Source organism: Brachyhypopomus gauderio, chromosome 14, assembly GCF_052324685.1.
Source record: "Brachyhypopomus gauderio isolate BG-103 chromosome 14, BGAUD_0.2, whole genome shotgun sequence".
Taxonomy (NCBI): Eukaryota; Metazoa; Chordata; class Actinopteri; order Gymnotiformes; family Hypopomidae; genus Brachyhypopomus; species Brachyhypopomus gauderio.
The window spans coordinates 19,698,626-19,724,421 of record NC_135224.1 but is presented as its reverse complement, the minus strand read 5'-3'; the positions used below and the strand labels follow the sequence as shown (position 1 = coordinate 19,724,421).

The 25,796-nt window shown below is 43.2% G+C and overlaps 1 protein-coding gene and 1 long non-coding RNA gene across 4 annotated transcripts; one reads left to right on the top strand and one right to left on the bottom strand.

The window, feature by feature from the left end:
- Nucleotides 1-9,628, bottom strand: atp6v0b (ATPase H+ transporting V0 subunit b). Its single transcript, XM_076972402.1, has 8 exons — nt 9,340-9,628; nt 8,078-8,126; nt 7,804-7,887; nt 6,383-6,460; nt 6,219-6,288; nt 5,990-6,041; nt 2,436-2,626; nt 1-1,865 (listed from the first exon to the last, which is right to left on the bottom strand). Exons 1-8 carry the CDS (start codon nt 9,407-9,409, stop codon nt 1,836-1,838), a joined length of 624 nt encoding a protein of 207 aa, XP_076828517.1. The 5' UTR covers nt 9,410-9,628; the 3' UTR covers nt 1-1,835.
- Nucleotides 8,544-24,656, top strand: LOC143474802 (uncharacterized). Of its 3 annotated transcripts, XR_013120860.1 has the most exons (5): nt 8,544-8,631; nt 13,592-14,940; nt 23,221-23,353; nt 23,448-24,066; nt 24,591-24,656. It is a non-coding gene; the product is annotated as an uncharacterized LOC143474802 (long non-coding RNA). The 3 variants fall into 3 exon arrangements; XR_013120859.1 differs by having other exon boundaries at nt 23,221-24,066; XR_013120861.1 differs by lacking the exon at nt 13,592-14,940 and having other exon boundaries at nt 8,549-8,631; nt 23,221-24,066.
- The last annotated feature ends 1,140 nt before the right edge of the window (nt 24,657-25,796 follow it).

Here is a 25,796-nt window from a genome sequence, read left to right as displayed (position 1 = left end):
TGGTGTTTTCTTTGTTTTATTTGTTCAAGGACAAGTTATGAAGTCAAAAGGATCCACTTTTACACATCACATCAACATACTGAACACAATCACTGGAGACATGGTCAGATGATCATCAGAACGTAGGAGCCCAGAGCCACAGGCTCCCAGAGCCTCGCCGCAAGACGAAGAATCTGGAATGTGTCTGGAAGTCTCCACAAGGTCCAATACTGGCTGCAAACCTTCAGGACTGGGCCATACAATAGACCTTTACAGGACATTCAATTACGAGAATGCTTAGAATCAAATGCACATCAACAAAGAGAGCGGGGGATTAAAGAAACACCCTAGATGCACTATGAGACTGAAGAGAGTGGGATTAACACCCTAGATGCACTATGAGACTGAAGTAGGTGAACTGCAGATGCTGACGAATGGTATGACAAGCATTCTGTTGCTATATCTTGGACATTTTAAACAGAATCCACAAACTAAGCAGTGTAGAAGAGACATTAGAAAGTACAATGGTTGTACTAACTGGATACATTAAGGATTAATCGGGTGTGCGGGGGGGGGGGGGGGGGGCACTGATGGCCACAGTACAGGTGTCCTGTAGTGGGGACAAAAGTCCAAGCTCAGTGAACATTACATCATGTTTTAGAATGTGAACTTCAAATACATTCCAGCTACATCCAGAGTAAACAGTGGATCAAAATCACATCTTACTTCAGCAAACAAGGAGAAAAATTAAGACCACGTATGAGCAGGAAATGTGGAATGGTAAACAACCTCATGTCTCAATATAAACATTTACATGCTCCTATATGTATATACATAAACACCCAAACACACACACCCATCAGATTATACCGCCCTCGTATTTTAACCAGTCAGAATGCTCCAACCATGCACAATCAGAACAACTGAGAATTGGACAGAGGAATAAATGAAGGAGTTTCAGTACTGAGACAAAGCTCACCTGAACAGAGTTACTGACCCTGTGGAACTAAGGGCGGTTTACCTACAGATAGCAAGTCTTTGTATATTAATGGCTTTACAGATGAACACAACACTGAAGAGTGAACAATATTCAAAACAACCAAGCACTCCATGGCCAGAGATGTTCTTGTCATAATTACACCAGATGCTGATGTCCCTCACACACACACGTGTGTGTGTGTGTGTGTGGTAGAATAAGAGTGCTTCAGCGTTTACTGCCCGACTACTGTGCAGGATCACATATGTTAAGATTCACGTTTGTGTTTTACAGAACAGCAACCACAGCAAACCATACAGGCCTACAGAAGTTCAAAACGTTCACCACAGAACTGCCAAACTCTCCAGGGACTCCAAAGTGTTGAGTGGAGAATCCGTCTGTGTGTGCTGGATCACAACGTTGTTTGTCTCATATATATATATATTCTCTTAAGTATTTATACGTTTATTTGTACATTTCAAATCTTTCGCCAAAAACAACAAAGCAAACCAAAACTATCACACTACATTCTTACAGACTGCATACTATGACAGGTGTGGGTTAAGGGTCACGACAGGGTTCGTAAGGTCTGTGTCCTCAGAGAGCTTGTGGTTTCATTCAGATCTGCAGCTAGAGGTGGGGCTTGTGTTTTAAAAGACCCGTGTTCGATTTACACAATTCATGCATTCCTTTAACAAAGCGACACGCATGTGTCACCTGAAAGCAACTCATGGTTAAAAATAGACACAAAGAAAAAAAAATACATTGAAATAATTTACTGAAGTATTTACACGATTGGGCGGGGCACACACCGGGGCGAGGCACACACCAGAGTGGTCTGCTTCTTTGTTGAGTCCATGTCTTGCAAACGACGAGCTCTCTATTCCCCCCCCATTTTTACTTTTGATGTCTAACAAAGCAAAACAAGAACAAAAAGATACATGAATACAATTATGCAAATTCTATGCAAATACTTAAAACACAAGTATTAAAATACTACTACAGAAGACAGAACAGCTGTGGCTGTAATTCTGGTTCTTGTTTAAAGACTTCACCACAGAGGGCACTTTTAGTGCAAGTGTAATTACTCTGGTTTCATCTGCAATATCCTTGATGGAGAGCTTTGATCATCAGCATATAAGTGTACACATCAGTTCCATATGCTGACTGTGACTGGGGAATATTCCCAAGTGCTGTCATGGTGATGGCTGGCGTTTAACGTCAATAAAAGCACAAAAGGCCTGTCTCTGGACTCAGCAGGTCCCCTCCACTAGATCTTTAGTTTGACCATGGATCACGTGATGGTGGGGTGTGAAGCTCCAGGATCCAGTTGAGACACATACTGCTCTTCAAGGAGGACCCTCATGACTGGAATCAATCTAATCACATGATCCCCCTCTTTACTCACTCCCCCCCCCTTCTCTCATTCACCCACACTCAATATATATATATATATACATACAGATATAAGTAAGCATACCTGTAAAATGGCTACAATGACTCCAAATAGCCCAATGGCACTGCCGAAGATTTCCACGATGAGGATCTTAACAAAGAGACTAGCGTTTTGCGCATCTGCCAGGGCTGCTCCGCTTCCCACGATGCCAACGCAGATGCCACAGAAGAGGTTGGAGAAGCCAACGGTCAGCCCCGCCCCAAACATGGAGTAGCCTGCACAGAGCACAACCTTCTTCACCACCGAACAGAGTCTGTACACCTCCTCGGGGTTACAGCAGGTCACACAAAACATTCATGGACCAAAACAGGAAACAATACAGCACTGCTTTTTAGTTCTGGTCCATTTAGTGTTCACACTAACATTTACCATCGAACGAACAGATGGAGACAAGTCATTTGCAGGGCTGATGGTGGAAGTGTACCATATTTTGAATATTTAATAATTAATCTTTAAATTAATAATAATAAATAAGTCAGGTAATCATGGTGAAAAAAAAAATTCTATTAATATTCTGAGAAAATGCTGTAACCTAAAAATTCTGTTAACACAATTAGACACAATGTTAAAAACAGGCATGATTGTTTATTTATTACTGTTAGTAAATTATAGGATACCAGATAACTCAAAGAAATAATGCAAATAAAGTTTAAAAGAATTACAAGTATTATGATTATAGTTAGTTTTAATATATAACATATTTAATAAATATTTTGTGTTGGATTATTAGGACATACATTTTGTGCTTTTGTTCATGTATTACACCTTACGCCATAAGGCGGCCATGATGAACCAGATCATCTGACCACCTGCACCGGCTCAAAGAAAACACTTATATTTCTGATAAAAATTAAACTTAATCCGAATAAAGATAAAATACTGAATTTATCTTACATCTACCTCTGAAGCTCTTCCGATGTCTGAAATACAGGCGGCCCCAGGTTACGTCGATCCATCGTAAATCGATTTTCAGTGTAAATCGGAACATACGTACATACTGTACGTAAATAACGTACTATAGGCAGTTATCTTATCCTAAAGCATGGGTTAAAGCAAGAAATTTTCATTTGACTGAAAATATTTTCTTGGCAAAAGACAATGCCAGCAATTACTGAAAATGTGGTGTAGTTGGGACACGGCCTCTTTTGCCTAATTCTACACAATAAACACATTTATAAAGTATATTTATCTAAACAGCCTGTGTAAGGAGAGAAGAGAGAATGAACACCTGAGCAATAAATGTACATAAATGTGTATTTAATGGGAGTTATCTGGGGGTCCTCTTCCAGAAAATTATTTAAAGATCAAGTCAAATTTAGTGAATCCTGGTTTAAAAGGTATGAAGCTCTCTTGTTTTTATCAGATTCACCATCGCAAAAACATAAGCCGTAAGATTACCTGCTTTAAGTAGGTATGTTACAAAAAAATTAACACCACTGGATAGAGCTTTTAAATACAAACAGAACACCATCCATGTTAAGCCTGGTTTAAGCCTTTATACTTGACGCAGCACGAGTGGCGTGAGCAGCGCGAGGGTCCGCACGCCGAAAATGACGTAATCGCGGTGGCTCCACCCGTGCGCGAGAGCCTCGCAGCAGTCGTGCACCTCTCGAATTTTGTAACTTCGCGCGCACAGCGCTTCAGCGCAGTGAACCAAGTCATGTTTGCCGGGTTCATACACCTTTATAAGGTGGAATTAAAGCACTTGTACGTCACTTTCAAGGTCCATTTCAACGCGTTCTCAACGTTAAATTTAATTAAGTTAAATATTTATACATATACTCGAAATGATTCGAAATAATTCTCTTTTTATCCCATTATTTAATGGTGGTTTATTTTCAAAACGCCCAATCTTAACGTCTTCACATTCTCTCATGTTTCGTCCTGGAATTACAAGAGGCTCGTATTTGTTAGCGTAATAACTGTTCAGTCAGACAGATATTTGTTGTGAAACGAAGTAGTTACATTTTCAAGCATTTTAAAGTACTTTAGCCTAAATTCCAGCACTAATGCAACATTACAATTGGTCAGGTAAATGTTCATTCCCCTGTTTTTGAGGGGACTACACTGCAAAAAGAATGTGACGCAGCAAGTAGCCTCCGCCGTTCGCGCAGGTGTACAGAGTCGCGCGCTACGGTCATGCCAGGCAGGAGGGGGGTAAAAACTTTTCTACGTAACATCCGCAAATCTGAAGGCGGAATGAACCGCAAGTCAATCAAACGACACCGCCGTCATCCATCCAGCGCTGATGAGCGCCAGTGAGAATCATATTTCGGCCACAAAACAGATAGCACGTGCGTGTGTTGTTTATTATGATTTGACGGATTTTTTCCCCAAAAAAATCAAATGACGGAAATCCGTCGTAGTGACGGAGAACTTTAACCCATGTCCTAAAGCTAGACGTTTGGCAAATACCTTTATCCATAGCTACATTTAACTAAGGCTAAAGGCCCATCCTGACGATGCAGAACCACTTGGGTCCAAACAAGGCTTATACAGTAAATGGGAGATGTGTCGAACCACGAAAAATCGTAACTCGGGAACCTCGTAACCCGGGGACCGCCTGTATGATGTTTATGTCGATTGAATCGGAGCATTAATGTCTTCGGCATGACCAACCAAGTTGAAAACATAAACTGACCAAAACAAACTGGACTTAAGGCAGGAGGGAGGTAGCTTTTTTACGTAATGTCCGAAAATCAGAAGGTGGGAAGAGCCGCAAGTCAATCAAGTGACACCGCAGTCATCCATCCAGCGCTGATGATCCAGTGAGAGGATCATATTTTGGCCTCAAAACAGATAGCACGCGCGCGTGTGTGATTTATTATAATGATTTTGGGGGGGAAAAATCCGTCAAAATTAAAACGACGGGAATCCGTCTTGGTGATGCACTAGGCGAACCTTTTTTTTTCTCGCGGACATGTCGGTATGCCGGAATTTCGGCGTGGCGCCTGAAAACTATCAGGCCTGCATTTGGATATGTATGCTTGTATGACGTATATTTTTCCACATCTTTGATAAGACCGATGCTCTGCACTGAGGCAGACGTGCTGGTTTGTATAAGGGGCAGTGGGTTGTAGTTTCAGCACCTGAAAACTGCTGTTCAGAGCTGGAAACACAAATTCATTGGCAAAACAGCATGAGTAATTCCTCGTCTGCAGGAATTGCACACCGAGTACGCCTCCATCTTACAGTACTCTACATATTAGATCTTTAGGAGGTGTTCTTACAGTACTCTACAGATTAGAGGTTTATGAGGCGTTCTTACATATTAGAGGTTTACGAGGCGTTCTTACAGTACTCTACAGATTAGAGGTTTACGAGGCCTTCTTAGCCCTCTGCTCATTTCTCCAGTTACTCTGCTTTCTCCTACGGTCTCCAGGGTCACATCCTGCGTTTGGTCTGTTTGGTGCCTTTGGTCTGTACTGCGTTCAAACTCTAAACGAACTGCACCAGAGTTCATGCTTTAATGAAATGGACCATGCAGACTTGGTGTGCTCATCTGGTAAAGAGTGAAGGCCACTGTTCACACCTGCTCAAACAAAATGTATTGAACAGAAGGATTACTTCAAAAATACCTGCTTCGTAGTTCTTTGCTCCAATTCTCTCTGGAGTCGTACCAGAGAAGTTCTAGGACAGAAGAAACAGCATAATAATAGTGATGAAAGCAAATCCTGTGCAAACAAGCAGAAGGCAGTCTGACTTCACAAACTGATGTTCGTTTACAACACTCTCATGAACAAGTTCTCACCTGAGTGAAAAGCAACACTGCTTAGACGATTCACCAAATGCATGCGACATGCTTACCTCTGCCATATTACTTATGACGATTGCCATAATGATCCCATAGATGGCAACAGCTTCGCAAAAGATAATACTGCAAACCCGAAAAACACATCAGTAACATTCATATACATTGAGCAGTGCGTCACAGCACTGAAGAGTGAACCTACTGCACAGAGATCTCGTACCTGACAAGGTTCTTGGTCTTAATCCTAGGGGCCTTAACACCACCTCCAATGATGCTGGAACCCGTGATGTAGATGCCCCTGCAGACAAAAGCAGACAAAAAGACTTCACACCAGCTATAACGATATTTAGCCTCAGTCATCTGAAACTGCCTCCACACATACCTGTTGAAGGCTTTTGACTAGGGGTGCGGGAAATTTTCGTTTGTTAGATGCATCTCGATGCGCAACGTGGACGATTCAGAATCGATTCACAAATGACAACAATCGATTGTCTAGACGTTAGCTGCGCACATAACAAAGACGCAAGGAGAGCGGCAAATCCAGCCGACACTAACGTACTAAAGCCTGGTTTTATACTTGCGAGGGTCCGCACGGCGAAAATGATGTAATCGCGGTGACTTCGCCCGTGCGCGAGGGTCTCGCGCGCTGTCGATTCGCGAGGTCGCACCTCTCAAGTTTTGTAACTTCGTGCGTGCCGCGCCTCAGCGCAATGAACAAAGTCATGTTTGCAGGGTTCATACACCTTTATAAGGTGGAATTCAAGCACTTGTACGTCACTTTCATGGTCCATTTCTATATTTCCCAGCACGTTAAACTTAAATTAAGTTAAATATTTATACATGTACTCGAAATGATTCGAAATAATTCGCTTTTTTAAAATCACATTATTGTTTTAAGTCAGCTGCTAGCACATAATTCTACTCTTGTGTGGAAGCTGTGATTTTGGTACCACATATTTGTTTGTTGTTTGCACATAATGTTGGTTAAGAGTTGGCATTTGCTGAAATCTGTTAATTTACTGCAAACATGCTGCTACAGGTGCACTTTTTCAGTTTGTATTTCTTTGTTCAGTTCTCTGGAGTGTGGCCTTGTACTTGCCATATTGCTTTCATTTGATTAAATAAAATAAAATGGGAGTTTTAAAATGGAAATAAAATTGAAGTTAATTCATCATGGATTGCTACTACCAAGATGCATCAATAATCGTTTTATAATCGAATCGCAGACCTCTGAATCGTAATCTAATCGAATCGTAGAGTGCTTGGAGATTCCCACCCCTACTTTTGACACAGTGTATTTATTCTATGAGGAACAGCGATGCCGTGTGTCAGTATGGTTGGGGCTCATTCACTTTAGCAGTGATACCTGCAGGTGTCTCTGGTGCACCAATGCAGGCCTGGGGTTTAATCCGGCCTGGGGTTTAATCTGGCCTGACACGCCTGTGCAAGCTTGCCTACTCCTTTTGCTATTTCGATGAGGATTCTACCATTGGAAATTTTAAACTCAATTTGGTGTCTTTTTCCAAAGACAAAACGAGAACAGGGGAAGTTCAAAAAATGTACACATCTTAAAATGCCCCTGACGTCTGTAAGAACGGCTCTGCTGTGAAATGAGGAAGAGGAAGCACTCTGTGCTCTTACCATGCAGCTCCAACCACAGACAGAGAGATGGCCAAGCCGATGCCCAGGTTCGCCCACATGAACGGGGAAGTCTCTGTTAAAAACCTACAGGATGAGGCAAAAAATACTTAAAAACACACACAAACACCAGCAAGTAGACAGTGTTAATCAGACCATTACACAACGTGTGGGACATACTGCATTATATTCATTCTCAATTTTTATAACATGCTTGGTGAAGTACAAATGAAACAACTGGTTGTGGTGCTCATGAATCCGGGGGTCAGATGCTCACCATGCTACATCAAAGCGAAATCCAAGATCAAAGATTGTGTAGCAAATACCTAGTAAGGAACAAGAAACAGATTACAGATGGAAAGACCTCCAGAAAAGCATAATGATTTGGACACAACATTAATATAACTAAAAGAATGTTTGACTAGCTTGGGGTATTGCTAAAATTCACACAGTGTGGTTAGTTGAATAGTATGTTCAAAACCACAAAGACTCTTTCACCATCCCATGTAAAACCAAGGGTTTATTTTTTTTAAGACACTGCCACCCAAATAACAGTGACAAGCTGAAAAGACCACATAGCAAAAGAACAGATGATTTATACAAACTTAAAATAATAAAAGTCGAACCTAAACAACAAATCTTAAGTGTAAATACAGTTTACTCAGGGGACAGCTCACTATCACGTGCACGGTTCTCGGTTCCTCATCCACACAAACGCACAAAGACGTGGAAAAAAACTTTAGGTTATATTTGGGCTTCTTTAAACTTTAGGTTAAATGTGTTCATAACCCATGATGGCTATACTGTATTCTGGTGATCTTTATTCTTCAGGTAGGACACGTGCTTCAGTACACATAGACTAAAGTAAGCATGTAATGGTTATAACCATGAATAAACTATAACTGTATAGCTGTATGTGTGTATATACACACAGTGTGTGTATATATATATATATATATATATATATATATATATATATATATATATATAGTGTGAGTGTATATATATATATATATATATATATATATATATATATATATATATATATATATATATATACACACACACAATTTTTACACGATGAATTTCCCTCTCACTTGTGAAATTGAATCGAGAACAAAAATTGTTTCATTGGAAGTCGGAACCCTGTCAGCCAAACACCTGGGAAGAAGAACGACGTGAAAACGCCATGAAAACACGTCTTATGACTGAGCTGCGTGTAGACACCGTTAAACTGTACTAAACACTCTGTTTGGTAGGGGTCAGAACAGCGGCATGACGCCAGCCAGCTAACTGGGGACAGTGGCGATACGGGGACAGGTGTCCTCTGTTCGTAACACTCCTGCGGGTTTGAGACGAGATGCGAGGACACGACGGCGCGGCTAACGCTAGCAGCGCGGCTAACGCCAGCGCCAACGAGCACAACGAAACCTTAAGACGTCCGAAACTAACCAAAACGTCCCGAATCGATTATCAGTACACGTTTATACTTGATTATTACATACGGGCCGCGGAAGAGGAGCGGGAAACGCCGCTTACCGACGACTAGGATGGCGCTCCAGAAGGCCAGAGTGACCCCGGTGTAGAGAATGGCGTGTCCGTTCATCATAACCTCCAGCAACAGCGCCAGTTTGGCTGCCCGTACCGACACTTCTCGCACAAATTCACCCGCCGGCGCGGCTGTCTCGCCAACTAAACGTCGCTCGGCGTGTAAACGAACCCGGTGGATCCTCCGCTACCTTCGAAACGGCGGCGCTGGCGATTCCTGCATCCGTTAAAGAGACGGGACGCGCGCGTGTCAGCTGATCACGCGCCTTGCGAGACTCGCGCATGTGACTCACGCGCGAACGTGGGGCGCATTCAGGCGCGCCGCGTATGCGCCGTGCCCGACTGTTTTCGAGTTTTTTCCCCCCCACTACAAGCTTTCCCCACGTAGTCAGTCACTTTTGAGTTGAGTACAATTAAACTGAGAAGCAACCCTGATGGTAAACTCACACACAGCTAGCCAGCAAGCAAAACAAATTTAAATAAATTACAAAAAACAATACAAAAATCAAACTAATTACAAAAAACGAGGTGAAATATGAAATATCCTACACATATACACACGAATGAAAATGTTACATAGCAGCTGAGGTAGTGGACACTGAAAATATAAACTAGAGTTTGCGGCAGAAGTACACCAGCACTCTCCACGGTGCGGCGACAGCAGGATGCCAGCAGCTTCGCCTCGGGTTGTTTTTCCTGGGAATCCCGAGGGAGTGGAGACGCTGCCGGTCCTTTCTGCTGGTGGTGCAGATGTGTGATGCTGTGATAAAGCGGGAACATTTTCCACACAGACTCAGTAACCAATCAATCATTTCTTTCGTTTTTGAGGAATTTGGATGAGACTGTGTCAGGACACCGTGACCAGGCTTTGAATTTCATAAATGCGAGATGAGTCGAGGTGAGGAGAGCACAGACACGAGTGTACAGGGATTAAAGAAAGGGCTCCACATACAGCCCATTTGGGGCCCCAGAGCTGAGTGTAAGGGTGGAGGAGAGATGGGGACATAGTTTGGCAGTCTGAGGGCGATTGGACAGAAAGCCTTCATCAAGGAGTAAGTGTGCTGGAACTGTCCTCAGTCCAAGAGTTTCGTGAGCAGTTTGAAGACCGCCCATGTTCTGAAGAATGGTACTGTCCTGAAGAACGATCCTGTTCTGAAGAACGGTGCTGCCCTGAAGAACAGTCCTGTTCTGAAGAACGGTCCTGTCCTGAAGAACGGTGCTGTTGAAGCCTGTGCAGTTTCCGTCATGTTGCTCCCCGTGAGGCCATGTATGGAATGAAACAGCAGTTTGTTATCCGAGAAATACTTGCACTAATACTTGAACCAAAAGCACTTAAATTTCCAGATCGAAGTGAACATTTTAATTGGCAAAATATTAAAATAGCCAAATTAAATGACAAAACGTTTTCTTTTTCTGTCTTACAATAAATGTATTTATGACAATATTATGAATATAAAAATAATACATTTCATTAAAAACAAGCTGAACTGAGGATTTCTATGCCGCCCTTGTATATTCCCTGAGCGACCACACGATGGCGATAAATCGATGAAAATGTAATGTAAGATTCTATTGCGGCATTGGTACTAATCCTGCATACAATATACTGAAGTTAAGTAGTAATCTACTGCGCAAACTAGAGGATTACATAACAATCTAATGATCAGATATTACGTGTTATAGTGCATACTATTTCTATATTGTTGATTTCATCAGATTATTAATAATAACCCAGGTAGGGTAAGGTGTCTGCAATCAGGTCTGTGTTGTTCTTCTATCAAAATATCAGGAAAACCATTATATTTTGTCATTATTATCATTAGGCTATATGTCTGTTAAAGGTAATATATTTACCAGCACTGCTGAAGCTTCCATGACTCTGGTGATTCCTTGTACTCCTGCCTCTGGGGTAGTTCCTTGTACTCCTGCCTCTGGGGTAGTTCCTTGTACTCCTGCCTCTGAGGTAGTTCCTTATACTCCTGCCTCTGGGGTAGTTCCTTGTACTCCTGCCTCTGAGGTAGTTCCTTGTACTCCTGCCTCTGGGGTAGTTCCTTATACTCCTGCCTCTGAGGTAGTTCCTTGTACTCCTGCCTCTGGGGTAGTTCCTTGTACTCCTGCCTCTGAGGTAGTTCCTTATACTCCTGCCTCTGAGGTAGTGCCTTGTACTCCTGCCTCTGAGGTAGTTCCTTGTACTCCTGCCTCTGAGGTAGTTCCTTATACTCCTGCCTCTGAGGTAGTGCCTTGTACTCCTGCCTCTGAGGTAGTTCCTTGTACTCCTGCCTCTGAGGTAGTTCCTTGTACTCCTGCCTCTGGGGTAGTTCCTTGTACTCCTGCCTCTGGGGTAGTTCCTTGTACTCCTGCCTCTGAGGTAGTTCCTTATACTCCTGCCTCTGGGGTAGTTCCTTGTACTCCTGCCTCTGAGGTAGTTCCTTATACTCCTGCCTCTGAGGTAGTGCCTTGTACTCCTGCCTCTGAGGTAGTTCCTTGTACTCCTGCCTCTGGGGTAGTTCCTTGTACTCCTGCCTCTGAGGTAGTTCCTTGTACTCCTGCCTCTGGGGTAGTTCCTTGTACTCCTGCCTCTGGGGTAGTTCCTTGTACTCCTGCCTCTGAGGTAGTTCCTTATACTCCTGCCTCTGGGGTAGTTCCTTGTACTCCTGCCTCTGAGGTAGTTCCTTGTACTCCTGCCTCTGGGGTAGTTCCTTATACTCCTGCCTCTGAGGTAGTTCCTTGTACTTCTGCCTCTGGGGTAGTTCCTTGTACTCCTGCCTCTGAGGTAGTTCCTTGTACTCCTGCCTCTGAGGTAGTGCCTTGTACTCCTGCCTCTGGGGTAGTTCCTTGTACTCCTGCCTCTGGGGTAGTTCCTTGTACTCCTGCCTCTGGGGTAGTTCCTTGTACTCCTGCCCCTGGGGTAGTTCCTTGGGCTCTTGCCTCTGGGGTAGTTCCTTGTACTCCTGCCTCTGAGGTAGTTCATTGGGCTCTTGCCTCTGGGGTAGTTCCCACTGCTGGGGCAAATGGCTGACCACTGGGTCAATCACTCATCATTCCTCTTACCTTATAATCACATGCATCTGATTCACACTGATTCACACTGATTCATACCATTCTTCTAGCTATGGATCACACTGTGACAGCCTGTGGCTGCTGGCAGGTCAGTAAATAGCCTGCCCTACTAATAAACCTCAGTCAGGACAAATGTTAAAATATCTATATATGCATGTATAGAAAATCACATTAGTGGATGAGTCCAATACAAAAAACAAAAGAGATGCTTCCACTGGTGGCTGTGGAGCAGGATTAGCATACTGGAAAGTTAAGGTGTCATTTTAATACTTCACACCTCGACAATCGCATGGGCAGGTCTGGAGATGGGCCTTGACATGCTGACTGCAAAGTGGGATTTGCATAATGTGATCGCAGCCAGTATGAATATGCTGTCACTGTACATAATCTCCCTGATGTGAGCTGTGTGTTATCTTGAGTAAGATGAGGCCAGGCGAGTTTATCTCTTCACACAAACATAAAAATTATATGATTAAAAATAATTAAATGGTACATAACAACAAGAATTCAGTAGCAAATAAGAAGTAAGTAACAAAGATTATGCTCTTTCTAGATCTTCCACGCCTCAAAGGCTTTTGAGGGAAAAGAGCTCAGTGTGTAAATCACATCCTGTCATGTGGTTACAGGATTCTGGTCCACATGGACCCCAGAATGTTTTAGCAGCTTTGACCTTCAAACACAAACCTACATTTGTGCTTGAACTTCATGCCCACTTGTGTATTCCAGACCTGCTGGTAGTGTGGTCCGCTGGCTTTGGATGCCCAGGGTTCCTTGTTCCACACTCTGCCCAGGCCACGTTAAAGCTAACAGCATCTGTGTGTTCCTCAGTCATGCTGTCAGTACTTTTCTAGGACAACTACACGGCCAACATTTCTTACTTTGTTTCTTGTTATTGTTGTGGCATTGACCCTTAAGTATAACAAAGCTGTGATTATATTACATTAAAGCAGAGCTGTCTGATTTCTAAACATAAATAGGATAGGATGCATGTCCTTGTGTAGGCTGTGTTCAGCATATCTATAGAGTCCTGAGGAGGACTCATCTAACCTCAGTCACTCTAGGGCAGTATAGGACCAATGCGAGACTGGGGATGAATCTTTCTGTAGGGCAGAAGCCACAGTAAAGATGAACAAGCCGTGTTATGTCTGCATCAGTAATCCAGGTGTTGTTTTATACATTCAAGGCCCATAATCTCTGCTCCAGGACAGGCGGAGCCTTGTAGACTGACCTATGGGAAACTAATACCAGAAAGACATGAAGCTGCAGGAAGAGAAGCCCATGAGAGCACAGTGGACACACCCCTGAGAGTGCAATGGACACGCCCCCAAGAGCACAATGGACAAGCCCCTAAGAGTGTAATGGACACGTCTCTGAGAGCACAGTGAACACGCTCCTGAGAGCACAGTAGACACACCCTTAAAGCGCAACGGGCACGCCCCTGAGAAAACAATGGACAGGCCCCTGAGAGCACAGTGGACACGCCCTTAAGAGTGCAATGGACACGCCCCTGAAAGCACAGTTGACACACCCCTGAGAGCACAATGGACACACCCCGAGAGCACAACGGACACGCCCCTGAAAGCACAGTGGACACACCCTAAGAGCGCAACGGACACGCCCCTGAGAGCACAGTGGACACACCCTAAGAGCGCAACAGACACGCCCCTGAGAGCACAGTGGACAAGCCTCTAAGAGCACAGCGGACACGCCCTTAAGAGTGCAATGGACACGCCCCTGAAAGCACAGTTGACACACCCCTGAGAGCACAATGGACACACCCCAAGAGCACAACGGACACTCCCCTGAAAGAACAGTGGACACGCCCCCGAGAGCACAGTGGACACGCCCCTGAGAGCACAATGGACACTCCCCTGAAAGAACAGTGGACACGCCCCCGAGAGCACAACGGACACTCCCCTGAAAGAACAGTGGACACGCCCCTGAGAGCACAGTGGATACATCCCTGAGAGTGCAGCGGACACGCTGGCTAAAGGGCACACTGACTGAAGGGCACACTGACTGAAGAGCACACTGACTAAAGAGTACGCTGGCTGACGGGCACACAGTCTGAAGGGCACGCTGGCTGAAGGGTATGTTGGCTGAAGGGCACACTGACTAAAGGGCACTCTCACTGAAGGGCACACTGACTGAAGAGTACGCTGGCTGAAGGGCACAATGACTGAAGGGCACCACTGACTGAAGGGCACGCTGGCTGAAAGGCACAGTGACTGAAGGGCACGCTGGCTGAAAGGCACAGTGACTGAAGGGCACGCTGGCTGAAGGGCACAGTGACTAAAGGGCACGCTGGCTGAAAGGCACGCCCCTTAGAGAACAATAGACAGTGGCTCAGAAGAACAAAGGCACACTGATTGAAGGGCACGATGACTGACGGGCACACAGACTGAAGGGCACGCTGACTGAAGGGCTGCCTCACCAGGGCTGCCACACAGCAGGAACCAAGGCTAGAGATCAAAGGAAGTGACCACAACCATGACGACGTGTGTCTGCCTCTCAGGCAGTAGCAGTGAGTCTGTGAGTGTGTGCAGTTCTCACCATCTCTCATGTGTCCCAGGGGCTTAATCAGCACATGCAATATACTGTGTTTCCACAATAAATAATGGAGAGACCTCTGATGTCAATTTTCTGTGATACTTTAATCAGACAGTTTTGAGCTGCTTATTTTATTCGTTACTTACAGGATGTCCATGCATATCTGTCATTTCTGTGTTGCTTTAACAAAATCATTAATTTTGCTGGTACACAGGTGACTGGGGTCAGACATCATGGGAATTATACTTATGATCATAAGTTTAAGCTTCACAGTGGGACTGAATGGCATGTAGAAACAACATTTCATGTTTATATCAGATTCTCTGTCATAGCCTGTGTGTAAAGCCACTTAGCGGGTGTACTGGAAGAGAAGGTGTGTTGAGAGTGGTGAGGATTATAACCATAGTAAGTGTGGTAAGTGTGATGCAAGGTTATAATCGTTAACGAAAACGAACGAAAAAGCGAAAACTGAAATCGAAAAAACATTTTCGTTAACTGAAATAAATAATAACGGTAATTAAAAGAAAAAAACAATAACTAACTTTAACTGTATTGCATGTTTAGAAGACTAACTAAGCCAGACAATCTCAACAGTACTGGCATGGAATTGTCTTGATAGAAGCATGTAACCAGGACATAAAATACAAGTATGTGAACATCAATTTAACAACCATATACATGCCAGTGATTACCATGTGGCTCCAGCAGATTTATCTATAGCAGCATAACTAAAAGGAGGGGCCTGGAGGTGACCACAGTCATAAGGGTCACTGAAACATTGCTTTACACCCAAATCATTATCACAACTAGAGTGAACACATGACATGGCTGGATGACAGCCTCAACATATCAGATTACCAGACGTCTCAACGACCAGGGCCCCCCCAAACCCCACACCTTCACATGTAGAATATTAACCGAAGGCTTGATTAAATAGGTGAGTCTTAAGTCTAGATTTAAAGATTGGATCTGTGTCAGAATCTCAGATCGGGGCTGGAAGCCCCTGCCTCCAGCTCTGCCTGCGGCTGTAGAGAAATCCTGCATTTTGAGAGTACAGCAGGCACGATGTGTTATATATGCATGGTGAGTATAGTCAGTGTGATGAGGAGCAAAGTGAACTGGAGGAAGAGTTCTGAGTTGAAGAGGTCTGAGCTCTAACTCTGCTGCCGTTTCTGAGCCCTGGTCACTGCACCCAGATCCTCGTGATCTCGCAGGTCCCCCCCCCCCCCCCCCCCCCCCCTCCGCATTTAGAAGATCCCTTTAATCTTAAATTCAAATAAATACTCAGCTGCTTCTGTGGAGGCCGTAGAAGCCCTTAACAAGCGTGTGTGCTGCAACACGGTTCATTAGTTTGTTGTGCAGGCAGAGCTCTGGCCATTATGCCAGCTCGTATTCAGGCCTGTGGCCGCACACGTGTGTGAATGTACAGGGGACGTTATGAACGAGGCGGATCCAGGTGCCTGACTCAGCTGGCTCCTTCAGCTCAAATGATCAATACGGCGACGCTTGTTATTGTGTCATTTGTATGGAGCTTGCAACCAAACTCCATCTGTGCATCCACATAATCCACATACAAACGATGATGCCGTATGAGAAGGTGTGAAGGAGCAGGTCTGAGGAACAGCTGTGGTCTTCTGCTTTCTTACGTTTCCGATCTGGAACTGATGAAGATAAAGTGGCCGTGCTAGATCTACTGCACAGGTTGTGCTGTGTAGCAGAATTACACTTACAGCTTTTGCTTTCTGTTTACATCCCAGAATCCTCTAGTCAGGCGATACATCAGGCCGAGATCAGAAATGGCTAATCGTGGATGGGTTAAAAGTGCCTGACCATTCGTGTGAACCTGGCTGTTACCCCACGCTGAAGACACTTCTGTTAATTACTCTTCAGTTTTATCTCATGATGACAGTGAAAATATATGAATAAAGAGTATGGGTTTAATTGCTGAAAACGTTTCAGTTTAATGGTTTGGAAATGAATATGCGTTTTTATACGTCTAATACGCAGCATGGAATTTAATTGCAGTTCACAAATATGTTGGCATGGTTACAACGTTCCTCTCCACAGCTGGGACGTTTCCCAATTACTGCAGGCTGGTATGTGCACCATAGATTGGTGTCAAAAGACAGCATGTCTGAAAGACTCTTTCCTTCAGGTGCTGGATTAGTAGCTGGGTTAGTATTTGGGTTAGTAGCTGTGTTAAATGTGTTAGCAGCTGGGTTAGTAGCTGGGTTAATCACTGGGTTAATAGCTGGATTAGTAGCTGGGTTAGCAGCTTGGTTAGCTGGGTTAGTAACTGGATTAGCTGGTATTGTAGCTGGATTAGTAGCTGGGTTAGTAGAGTTAGTAGACAGGTTAATTGCTGGGTTAGTAGCTGGGTTAATTGTTGTGTTAGTATCTGGGTTAGTTGGATTAGTATCTGTGTTAGTAGCTGGGTTAATAACTGGGTTAGTTATTGGATTAGCTGGATTATCTGGTGTAGTAGCTGGGTTACTAGCTGGGTTAGTAGCTGGGTCATTATCATTATAAAGTGCCTTTCAAGGTCCCAGTCAGAATCACACATTTATTATCAATTTAATGTAAAATAATGATGTTTTGAGTTTTTATTACAAATGTATAATCATTAACACATATATCTATACTATATTTACCATCTTGGAGTTATTTTTTATTAATTTGTACTATTTTCTTTAAGTGTGTGTAGGCGATTTTGCCATGTCCCTCTCACAATAGTGGGAGCAACTATGAGTATAATAAGTCATTAAATTAAACAAAATTAAAATAATTTTTTTATGGTCTTATTATTATTGACAAGAACTTTCATAAATGGGTAATTCTAGTAGTTTCCAACAGATATATAATATAAATATTAAGTATTTAATACATGTCCCTCAAATCAGTGTCCACCCTGTCATTATGTTGTAACTGGCCTTTTAATGCGGTAGCTGATGTCATCTGTGACATCACGACCACCAATTTGATGATCTTCAGTGATGGCTGACACATATGACCCCTTATCAGTAAGTATTTACACCTTAATTTCACATTTTTCTTCATATTGTCTTTCTTGTTGCATGGTGTCGAGCTTAACATGTCCACCCTATCATGGAGAAATATTTTTAAAATATTATTATTTTTCAAAATTTTTAAATATTGTCATATTTATTTTGAGGTCACCTTCACTACTGCTAACTCTGCTAGCTAAGGGGCCCCCATGTGCTTAGCAATTGCAAATTTTAGCTGAAAATGTCCACCCTATCATTGTCCACCCTGTCATTAATACTTCCCTGATAGGGTGGACATGGTGCATGACAGGGGGGACAGGTGGATAGTTTTTTGACAATAATGACAATAATAATGTAATAAAATAACATTATACACACCTCTTGTTAACAATAACAATTAAAGTCAGACTGCTGGTTTAAGGGTGTCCTGCATCTGTTTTAGTTATGAGTGACAGAAGAAGACAGTATCTTGAAAAAGAGAGGGCCAGGTGGAAGAAGGACAGAGACACTAGAAAGAAAAGGGGGATTGATGAGCTGAGTGAGCGAGAGAAGAGGGCAAAAAGAAAGAAGTGGAGAGAGGCAAAAAAAGCAGCCAGAGCAAAGTCCAGGGCCATAGTTTTGCTTTTGTCAGAGACACCACCCAGCACTCCTGAAACTCAGCCCCAGCCAGGGCCCTCCAGGTTAGAAGTTGTTAAGTTAGGAAGAGATTAAGGGTTTTTCATTACATCTCAAATATAATGAGAGGAAGGTGGGAGGGGAGAGTACAGAAGGGAACAGGTGCAGAGATGGAAACCTGGCTCCTTGGCCAATGCTGCGTGCGGGCAACTTGTGTGAACATTTGCCCAAGAGTGGGTGTAAGGCACATTAACTCTTAGTTCTCTCTAGTTTTGTGCCCCCTATGTTTTACAGCACATACACACTTAAAGCCCAAGACCTCATGTTCTCACATACAGGTCATACATCCTCCAGGTATACCAGGCATACCTCCTCCCCACCATACACATAGTTTATATTGCCCAACACGTGGTACATTTCTGCCGACATTTTCTTTCGGAAAGTTTTAGCAATTCTGCAATTTAACCACTATAGCACTTTAAATCACCCCCCCCCCCCAAAAAAACTGAAAGGTAATGAAATGAGTGCAGGAGAGGAGGGAGAAAGGTATGTACAGAAAGGTAAAGTCATGATATAAAAAATTGATATGTTTAAAGAAAATCATTATAATTATCTTTTTGTTTTCCAGACAAAGACGCAGAGGGGAAAGTATGCGAAGGAGTGCAAAGAAGAAACTGGAAATTAAGATCGCTGAATTGGAGGCAATCCTGTTGAGTAGGCCTACGCTAGATGTTTTTTGATGTTCTGTTTTGATGTTCTGTTGAGAAGCATATGTGTTCTGATGTTGGTGTATGAATTAACTGAGTACAGTTTATACCTAACTCATCCTTTTTAATGTTTTTCTGTACTTAATGAATTGCATTTGTCCACCCTGTCATGTAATTTTCCACCCTATCGTGCTGATGTCCACCCTGTCAAATTTAAGTTTAATGAAAAAAACTAAATATGTATTGAATATAAAGTAACCCTGTGTGTGATTTCCTGATGTCCAAATGATGACCAAACAAAACCATTAAAAAGTTTTGCTAGTTACATTTGTTTTTGTCATTTTATTTTAAAAACAATGAAGACCTATGGCCATCGCTGTAGATGAGCTGTAATTTTATTCTAATTTTAGTATTTCCCAAAGAATTTTCCCATTATCTGAAATGTATTAACTAGAAGGGGACACAAGACCTTTCTGAAAAGGTATGTTTTATTATAATTATTTAATAAAAAACATATAGCTGAAGCTTACATTTGTCCCTGACAGGGTGGACATATTTTGCAATATGCCCATATTTTGACATTCTGTATTTAATTTATAAAAAGTGTTTAAGCTTGACCAATATGTATTTTTAACACTCAAGGGGCAGCTTAATAACATGATTATAAAATGAAAGGGGAAATCTTACCTTTTTCTTATCGAAATTACAATGTCTCAAAGGCACTTTATAATGATAATGACCCAGCTGGGTTAATAGCTGGATTAGCTGGTGTAGTAGCTGGGTTATTAGCTGGGTTAGTAGCTGGGTTAATAGCTGGATTAGCTGGATTAGTAGCTGGGTTAGTAGCTGGGTTAATAGCTAGATTAGCTGGATTAGTAGCTGGGTTAATAGCTGGATAAGTAGCTGGTTTAGTAGCTGGGTTAGTATCAGGGTTAATAGCTGGGTTAGTAGCTGGTTAATAGCTGGGTTAGTAACTGGATTAGCTGGGTTATTATCTGGGTTAATAGCTGGATTAGCTGGGTTAGTATCTGGGTTAATAGCTGGATTAGCGGGGTTTGTAACTGGGTGCTCCTCCTTCCTCCTGCCTGTCTCCATCCATCTGCTTGCTCAGTGTCTCCATTTACTTGTTTATCTGACAAACATAATGGCATTGACGACATTTATCTGCTCTATTTTCATTTCGGAAATGTCACGGTCTGATGGTGCCATGTGAGCACACCCTGGAGCATAACGAGTCCCGATCACTGATCTATAATAAACACCGCTGCTCCTGACATGCAAACAGCTCTCGCCACACCATGGCCTTATTACGGCAAAATGACTGACCTTACCTTTAATCCTATGTTACTGCACACCACAGCAACACTTAGAGGGACAAACACAGTGCAGGGAGTCTACAGACGATTTTAGTGCTTCGAGTTGTCATTGTCAGTGTGGGCTCCCAAGACTCGATGATACACACATAGGGATTGAATGGCTAGTCCAGACAAACAGAGAAGCTACTATTACTGAAAAGGTTCATGCTGGCTATGATGGAAATGCATCGTGTTCCTCTATGCTTCCTCCTTGTTTCCGTCTGTGTTTGGTTTTGTTTACACTTCTTTTGTACTGTGTGTTGCAGATTTTCTTTGTTGACTACTGGTAATATAAACTTGGACTGATCCAAGGCTGTGAGAAAAAGGATGAAATTTGTGCTATTCCAACATTAATTCTAATGCCCAGTGATGACGACAAAGTGTTTTATTGGGTGTTCCAGCTCTTTGGTCTTGCGTGGAACAGACGCCATAGTCACAAATGAGAATATGAATCTAAAATGGAAAAAAAACTTGATATGGCAGTCAGCTTATGATTGGCAAGACCTTACCAGTCAGATTTGACTATGTAAATTTGTAGGCGGAGACATCCCTCAAATTGTGTTGTTGTTTCATGCTAACATGATGTGACAGTGGTCCAGTGCTTTTAGTTGTTTTATTTTGGAAATGTAGTGTAGATTATTATAATGTATAATAATGTATTCGTGTTCTCACCTGATTCACTTTGGTCCTCAGCTTCTCTTAACTATGGCTAAGTTTGGCTCTCCAGGGACCATACTAATGGGACCCTACTGCCACATTTTCTTGCAAATTGACTTATACACCTCTTATCAGAAGTTTATCTTGTCAGCACATGTTTATCTAATGTAGATATTAGAAGGATAAATTAAAATAAAACTTGTCATTTTAGGGGAGGCTGTGGAAAGGACCACTGCATGCTGAGTGGTGAACCTGAGAGAGGCTTGCTGCATATCTGTGTTCCTGATTGGATGGCCCACAAAATTTCTACCTGTATGCACTAGGTTCTCTCTGGGTATTCAGTGACCATGGCTACAGGGAAATACACAACTCTTTGCCACACACCTCTTTTTCATAAGTATAGCAGTGCTGTACACACAAAAGCATTAAAAAACACGCAATCATAACTTACATAACAGGTCGTGATTATTATTCACGTGGACTACTAGATAATTGGATAATAAAGTTACTGGTATCTTCGCTACATTTCTATGAAGAGCTCAAAGAGAGAGAACAGACAGCATCTAAGTATTTAGCGTAGACAGTGAGAAATGGCTTTGTGTCCCGTTGCCACAGCAACATCAATCCCAAGCAAAGCGGGCTGGAGTAAGCACACTAGGCTTCTGAGTGCTGAACGCTGTTCTGAGTGCTAAACGGTGTGCTGAGGGTGCCACTTTACTTCATAAAAGTCTCCCTAACTCCTATTAACCTTTCGTATTCAATCATTCCCATTTCTCTCTTCTGAATCTAATATACATCACAGCACCCACAGAGCATAAAAGCTAAATTAAAGTCATAATTAAACTTATAATTATTACTTCACACTGTTAGCTGTCAAAGCCCTAAAATGATGGAAAGGGAAAAGTATGTGTGGACATTGAACATCCATCATGTTGAAAGTATGTTTGGACATTGAACGTCCACCATGTTGAAAGTATATGTGGACGTTTAACGTCCACCATGTTGAAAGTATATGTGGACGTTTAACGTCCACCATGTTGAAAGTATGTGTGGATGTTTAACGTCCATGTTGAAAATCCGAGCACTGCCAACTGCTTTCACACCAGTGAATTATTCATCTGGCAGCGAGTGCAACAGCTCTGGAGATTCGCTGGAAATGGGCGGTGTGGAGTGTGACTGGCCCCATCAGACTGGATGTTAAAAGATGTTAAAAGATGTGTTAGTGCAAGCCAGGCCTTCTGTCCTGTGATAGCATAATAGTGTGATAGTGTAACAGTGTGATGGTGTAATATTGTAATAGAGTGACAGTGTGATAGCGTAATAGTGTGATAGTGTAATAGTGATAGTATAATAATGTGATAGTGTGATAGTGTAATAGTATGATAGTGTAATAGTGTAATAGAGTGAGAGTGTGATAGTGTTATAGTGTAATAGAGTGACAGTGTGATAGCATAATAGTGTGATAGTGATAGTGTGATAGTGTAATAGTGTAAGAGTGTGATAGTGTAATAGAGTGAGAGTGTGATAGTGTAATAGTGTAATAGAGTAACAGTGTGATAGCGTAAGAGTGTGATAATGTGATAGTGTAATAGTGATAGTGTAATAGTGTGATAGTGTAATAGTGTAAGAGTGTGACAGTATAATAGTGTGATATTATGATAGTTAGTGGAACCCAGGTCTTTATGTGGAGTTTAGAGATTTGCTGGTTGCTGATTTCACTTCAGGGTTTGTTTCTGCCTTAAAGACGGAAAATGTAAATGTAGTGGCACAGTCATCAAGACAGATTGTACCAGATTTTCCACAGCAGCCACAACACACCCGGTGCCTCAGCTATGCTTCTGAAATATGATGGTTGTGATTTGGGCTTTTTGGCTCCAAACAAGGAGCTGTTGATGACTGTCTTTGTCTCGTGTCTCATTCCAGGCCCGTGATGGCAGCAGACACAGGTTTCTGTCTCGTCCCGGAGTACCTCTGCGTTCTCATCCTGCTTCCACTTCACAGGGCTGTCGCCGCACCACCACACTCTTGGACTGCTCTCGGCGTCATTCCATCAGAGGTTCAGGAGAATCATTTTGCCATTGAAAATATCTGACTCTCACTTTGTATTCTGCGAGAATGTTCATAGATGTTGTGACTCTGTGCCAATGCAGGTCCCAGGAATACAGAGTGAATGTTATCTTGGTCTTTTGCTCTGGCACAAGATTCTTCTCTGCACTAGTAACGCACACAAGAAATGACTTCTTGCTGTTTCAGCCTTGTCACTCCATGGGACAAATCTGTTTACCTCCAAAGCCTGTTTGACTAAATCCCGAGCTTATCTGATGATAAGTGTGCTGGGCTTCAACAGAGAAGCGCCATTTACTTTACATACTCCCTAAACCCGCAGGAAGCTCACAGTCCATCGAGAGGTGCAGATACTGTCAAAGGGATGATGCACTGGGAGAGGAGAGTGCAGCGAATGATAATTTTCCCAGCACTTGTTCTGCAAATTATATGACTCTTTAGCATAATCAACGTTTGTTGAGAAGCCGTCAGTGTTAAAGGTATGGCATTTGCTAAAAGCAGGGTAGGTGCTCCGGTGACAGGTCCATCTTCAAAGCAGTCCTCACCGTGCCAATGTTTCATGTAATTGCATGACGAATAATTTTCTGCCTGTGTTTTTAGAGCCCGTGTACGTCGGCCAAAGAGCTGCATCTGAGTGAACTAATGGAAACGCACACTGTAAAGGCCTCAGTCCTGCTGTGATAGTGTTTCAGGACTAAAGACGAGGTAAGAAATAATATCTGTGCAAAGAATGGCATGCTCATTATGTAATATGTGGCGATATCAAAAGAGAAAGAGTTGTTAGGAAGAGAGCAAACCGACTAACAGAGATAAGGAGCTCTGCTGCACTGTTCTGTGTCACAGACGAATGATTTTACTCTCCTACACCAACGGTCTGTCTCTTCCAACTCATGTTGCTACCGACTCAGGTCTCATATCTCCATGATCTGATGACGATAATGTCGTGCTCGAGAGACAACTCACCTTAGTCTCAGCAAACAAAATATATCTCCTGTTAAGATGTGATTGCACTTTCAGCTTGGTTTACCATGGGGATACACAGCTGTAAATGAAACGATTGCCATTTGTATGTTTAAAAACAGATTGCTGGTGACACTTGAACAAATCTTACCAGGTGTGGGTCCTTTTAAACAGCCCTCGTGTTCTTCATGAGGTCAAAGTAGATCCACAGTAAGCCACATTCACATCACATCAACACCTCTAAACTGGGCAGCTTCTCTACCATGCAGGACATCTCAAACTGCAGCTGAGAGCACACAGTGAGGACATGGAGGTGAGGACGTGGAGGTGAGGACGTGGAGGTGAGGACGTGGAGGTGAGGACGTGGAGGTGAGGACATGGAGGTGAGGAAATGGAGGTGAGGACATGGAGGTGAGGACGTGGAGGTGAGGACGTGGAGGTGAGAACATGGAGGTGAGGACATGGAGGTGAGGACGTGGAGGTGAGGACGTGGAGGTGAGGACGTGGAGGTGAGAACATGGAGGTGAGGACGTGGAGGTGAGGACGTGGAGGTGAGGACGTGGAGGTGAGGACATGGAGGTGAGGACATGGCGGTGAGCTCATTTGTATGTAAGTGGTGAGAGGGAGGGACCAGCATGGCAGAGGAACAGCACCACCACTGGACCTCCATCACCACCACTGGACCTCCGTCACCACCACTGGACCTCCGTCACCACCACTAGACCTCCATTACCACCACTGGACCTCCATCACCACCACTGGACCTCCGTCACCACTAGAGGTCTGCGCGGGACTGCTTTTTTAATCCCGCTCCCGCTCGCTCCCGCTTGTTTTAGACCCGCTCCCGCCCGCTCCCGCCAAAAAATCGCTTGTTTTAATCCCGCTCTCGCCCGCACCTGCTTGTTTTAATCCCGCTCCCGCCCGCACCGGCCAAAAAATCGCTTGTTTTAATCCCGCACCCGCCCACCACATACACATTTCTGTCGCCCCCGCCCCGCAATCCTAATATGAATTGAATTAATTAGATTTAGTACTTGAAATTTTCTTATGTATTTATTAAAACAGCAATATAGCGATGGATCGCGCTGTCCCATTTCTTATCACAGTCCAAACACATCCCGTTAGGTGACGTACACCAACACTTTCTGACATGTATCACAACAAGCCGATTTCGATCTCCATTAATTACATTGGAATATGACTTCCATACATCAGACTTTCCTGTAGTTGGCTTAATTGTGGTGTATTCGCCTGTTTTAATAGAATTTTCCACAGCTGAAACTGGTTGACCGTCTACAGCAGGGGTCGGCAACCTATGGCACGCGTGCCACCATTGGCACACCGAGGCATAGTCACTGGCACGCGACACGCTGGACCAGCATCAGCAAAAATATATATTTGAATATAAATTATTATATTAATGGATTATACTTTCGCGAGTGACCGTAGCGCGCGACTCCGCACGCACACCTCGC